Here is a 5,000-nt window from a genome sequence, read left to right as displayed (position 1 = left end):
CGGGGTAAGTGGGATGCCGGCCGCGGCTGCGCCGCCTATATGGAATTTTCATGTATCTTTCCCGGGGTTGAATTCCTTAGCAGGGAGACATACTCCCTTGGGGGATTTAAGCTGGTTAGGCATTTTGTCCTTCGGCGAGACGGGGATTTATATGCGCTTTCTCTGGGAGGGGAGCTGACTAGCCCGGAAAACGACACGAAATGAAATCCATTAGCAACGAGCAGGGGCCTCCACGTTCCTAGCGCCACAATTTGGAAAGTTTGCATACTAATTCAGTATTATCGACTTTATATTCGTGCTGACGCCACCACTTTTCATGTCATTATCATTATCGTGCGAGAGGGAAGTGTGACATCAAAAACAACCCAGAGCATCCACCGCTGGCCCCTGTCCCTGTGCGCCAGCAAAGCGAAACAGAGCCACAGTCCCGCCCTTCGCGGCCATCGCAACAGTGCCAGCGCCACCCTTCGCTGCCACACAAACATGACGCGTCCGTACACCCCGTGGGCGGCCGCACACACAAATTACACACTCAATTATACCTATATGGATCCTACGCGCCTCAGGCTCTAGTTATATACGATTTCCAGCGCTTTATTCGCGCGACGAGACAGCCACTGAGGCGCGCTGCGATCGTTCATGGCGGAAGAAAAAAGGTGATTTATGGTGTCAACACGCGGGTGCCGACGCAGGTCAAATTACAAAGCGCTACGACTCTACCTGATGTGTCGTGTAAATCATCGCCGAGTGTTAGTTTAGAACCGTGTCTATTCTGGTCTCTTCGCAGCGCCTCGCATGTGCGGGCACTTCAGGCGGCCTCTGCGCCCGCAGGAGCCCGAGGGTAGTTCCTGCGGGCCAATCAAAGATCACGGAACAATTGCCTGCAGTTCATAGCCATTCTGCTTTGTCCAGTTCGCAGCTGAAGTCTACCTTTTGGTACTTTTAGGACTCCGATATCGACCACATTCTGTCTCTGAATCTCGCTGATACGGACTGCTGAAACAGGGTTATCCTGTTCTCTTGCTCTGATTGCCTGAATCAACAAATACATTAAGAAGCGTAAGTCAGGCCAGAAGAAAAGTTTCACGAAATTATATCCTTGCGTGTAATTCTAGATTTTGCAACCAGTAACTATCACGATTTATCGAAATATAATGATTCCAAGAAACGCGCGTCGACACGAAATCAATTTCCGAGAGGGACATACGCACGGCAAAAACTGCGGCGATATTAAGGGTAATTACAAGTCCCGCGCGCCGTAAATCACCGAGGCCGCTGACTCTCGATCTCGTTCTGTAACTCAGCCGCGGACGCCCTCGTCAGCCAAAAATATGGGAATTTGAGTGCGGAGGTGTGAAGTCTGTGTCCACGAGCGATATTTCAGAGAGGCTTGCGGCGAGGACTCGAGGTATGCTTGACGGGGCGAGGGGGAGGAGGTGAAGGAGGCGGGGTGGGGGGGGATAGAGCGAAGGAGGCAGCGATTCATAGCGACTGGACACGCATGTTTACCTTTTACGATTCTTCATCATATTGCTGACATGCTCTAACATGGAGTAGTTCGAATCGCAAGGTGTTCTGTGGTGTCGCAGCAGGCACTCTTATAATTCTGTGACGAACAACTGTCTTTCTCTTGAAACTACACAAGATTCGTCGCAGCCATCGCGGCGTGCCGCGGCGGCTAATCGAGAGAGTAAAAAGGGCCAGACTCCCCAGCTCTTTCGAGAGGGAGGAAAGGCCCGTGTTTATCAGGTCTCCCTCCCGGCGGACCAGCGCTGTTTTTCAGGGCTCGCGGCGAGGGAGGGTCGGGGCGGTGCGTGTCAGCTCCACTTGGGGCCGCGCCGCCAGATCAAGGACGAGGAAGCCACAGCTCACAAACACGACGCATGACTAAGTGGTTACTCATGTATATATATTTTCTTTCGGGCCTCGTGTGTGGACACATTCCCTCTAGAGAGGAAGCGAGACTCTTTATAGAGAGTGCTACTGTGCAGATCAAACAAGGTGCGTCAAATATTTTCAACAGTGCACCGAAGGGCTCGGTATATTCTGCATTTTAGTTTCTTTTATAAGACCATCTTTCCGGTTTTACTAGGGAGGGAATTATCGAGCCTGCGCAAGACTATATCTGCAACTGATCTTTTAATCAGAATAAAACACTTGTTTTCGTCTCTGAACCGTCTCTCTGCACACCAACCCGTGTATTCCTTCCCGACGCATCCAAACGAATTGCCTTATTTCCTTATAAATTTTGAGTCGCCAACATTTCTCTATCGAGAATGGCAAAACACTGCGATCTGCACGCTGGTCACGAAAGCTTTGCAATTTTGATAAAATTACGACTTCACACACAAATCCACATGAGGACAAAATGTATATACATATATATAAATATATATACACAAATATATACGCATAACACCCACACGCACCCTCCCCCACGTTAATAACTTTTAAAAAATCAGGGTCGGATGGTCAAACCGATCCTTTTTGAAGAAAATGAGTGTTTATAAATTATAAAGTGTGGAATAACACGTCATATTTTTGTTCCGCGGGGACCGTCCATCCATCCTGGGTACAGAATTGTTAACGGTATCCGAGCACAACACGCGCTGCCACCACGGCGCGGCTCTGACAAAACGATAATTAATTAAATGTTGTTGTGCCCACCTTCGTCCCGCCTTGACCTCCGCGCCCCGCCTGCGCCGCCACAACACGAGAAAATGAAAATTCTTTCCAGTGCTTTGTCTGCATTCAGTGCCGCGCCGGAAAATAATACTCTACAAAGAGAGAGGGAGAAAGGGAGGGAGAGAGGGAGAGAGGGAGAGAAGGGAGGGAGAGAGGGAGAGAGGGAGAGAGGGAGGAGAGAGAGAGGAGAGAGAGAGCGGGGAGGGAGAGGGAGAGAAGAGGAGGGAGGAAGAGGGAGAGAGGGGGAGGGAGGGGAGAAATATATATATATATATATATATATATATAAGGAGAGAGAGAGAGAGAGAGAGAGAGAGAGAGAGAGAGAGAGAGAGAGAGAGAGAGAGAGAGAGAGAGAGAGAGAGAGAGAGAGAGAAAGAAAGAGTAGAGAGAGAGAGAGAGAGAGAGAGAGAGAGAGAGAGAGAGAGAGAGAGAGAGAGAGAGAGAGAGAGAGAGAGAGAGAGAAAGAAAGAGTAGAGAGAGAGAGAGAGAGAGAGAAAGAGAGAGAGAGAGAGAGAGAGAGAGAGAGAGAGAGAGAGAGAGAGAGAGAGAGAGAGAGAGAGAGAGAGAGAGACGAGAAAGTGGAGAGAGAGGAGAAAGGGAGAGAGGGAGAGAGGGAGGGAGGGAGGGAGGGAGAGAGGGAAAGAGGGAGAGAGGGAGAGAGGAGAGAGAGAGAGAGAGAGAGAGAGAGAGAGAGAGAGAGAGAGAGAGAGAGAGAGAGAGAGAGAGAGAGAGAGAGAGAGAGAGAGGAGATAGATAGATAGATAGATAGAGAGAGAGAGGAGATAGACAGATAGAGAGAGAGAGAGAGAGAGCATTTTTGCTGAACTGCTTGAAGGAGAACATGGCAAGCGAACAAAGAGCGAAACCCCACTTTCTCCTATCTGTTTTTTTCGTCCTCTTCCCGAATGACTCCTAAAATAGCAAGGCACTTTACCTCGGGTCACTGTCAAAACATCCTCCATAATCAATGAGCCCGGCCAGCCTCCTTTCTAGGCCTACAGCCAGCACCATTTAAAACAAACAGGCAACATCACGGTTTTCATTCTCCTTTCACAGCTTACTGTTTACGATGATTTAAAATGGCACCGCCTTGGCATCCATTCAAGTGCAAATAAAGGCAACGGCCGTCGATAAAAACTCAATCTAAAACAAGAAAAACGCGCAAAAGACTGCGATGGCCGACGCGCCCTCGACTCTACCTAACTCTTTCGGAAGTCCTTCGCTGTCGCTTGTCAGGAGTATCGCTTCACTGAACTCCACATCCTCTAAATGCCAGGACTCTGCTCCTGGCAACAGCCGGATTAGAGTTCTGATATTTTTTGCGATAATTCAATACTGACACCAACTAAGTAGGTGCATCAACGTTCCGTATCAACATCCGAAACTAATTATGTAACTAGACCTCTTGCCAGGCGCTGACACCCTTCATGGGCTAAAACAAACGCGCAAAAACAAAGGAACGACTGAACTTACCGAGACAGGTGTGCAAAGTAAATTAATTATAACAAATGCATTCTGACTCGCTGGATCACTCATTTGGCTAAACTGTAATTGGGGCCAGAAAGAGAAGCAGCCAAGGCGAGTGATCCCTGCCACATGTCAGCCACAGGCACTCCATCAGCCTCAAGTGGGTTCGGCACTGCTGCCGGATTGTACCCTAGGGAGCGGCCGCCGCATCCATTCCCTCGACCCCGTGGTGTCACAGGGTCAGCCACGCTCACGCATTCTACGCAACTGAGCATCTACACACTCGGATATGGACATTTTCCCACGAGCTTGCATTCAAGAACGTCAGAATGGGAAAATGAACCTCCCCCGCCAGACGGAACAGACAAGAACTGGTCAATTTAGTTTCCCGATCAGAGAAAAAGCAGCAGGACATTCGTATGGATGAAGCCGTATTGCGGCGGCGAACAGCTATTCCCACCCAATGGCGGGGCATTACCACTCCCATTAATTTCTTTGTCGAGGCATCGATCTCTAGATAGAGCTCGATACCATTTCTCCCACCTACCTCGGAAAAATGAATGATTTACACGGTAATTACAAAACAGCTTTCCTGTAATAGAGACAGCTTTCCAAAATGAGCTCATACTTACATTCGACGCAGTTTCCTAAAGGGCGCGAAGGCGCGACTGGGAACCTCTGAGATCTGGTTCTGCTCCAAACGCCTGCAAGACACAAAAAAGAGAAAATGAATAACACGTTGCTTAAATGTTAAGTATAGTACACTATTTTAGAATGTAGATTTGGCAACACCCTAGTAGCGATGCATAAGTGCGATCTTTTCTAGAGCAAAGAACCAAACCGAA

At 48.8% G+C, this 5,000-nt stretch overlaps 1 protein-coding gene across 2 annotated transcripts in view; it reads right to left on the bottom strand.

The window, feature by feature from the left end:
* Positions 1 to 5,000, bottom strand: part of LOC125038213 (protein slit-like) — a 371,202-nt gene that overhangs the window by 20,473 nt on the left and 345,729 nt on the right. For both annotated transcript variants that reach the window (XM_047631623.1, XM_047631624.1), the window contains one exon: positions 4,788 to 4,859. In XM_047631623.1, coding sequence (XP_047487579.1) covers positions 4,788 to 4,859 — 72 coding nt within the window. The remainder of the gene's footprint in view (positions 1 to 4,787; positions 4,860 to 5,000) is intronic.

This window comes from Penaeus chinensis, chromosome 24 (genome assembly GCF_019202785.1).
Source record: "Penaeus chinensis breed Huanghai No. 1 chromosome 24, ASM1920278v2, whole genome shotgun sequence".
Taxonomy (NCBI): Eukaryota; Metazoa; Arthropoda; class Malacostraca; order Decapoda; family Penaeidae; genus Penaeus; species Penaeus chinensis.
Note: the sequence above shows the minus strand (reverse complement) of the source record. Positions and strands in the feature narration are given on the sequence as shown.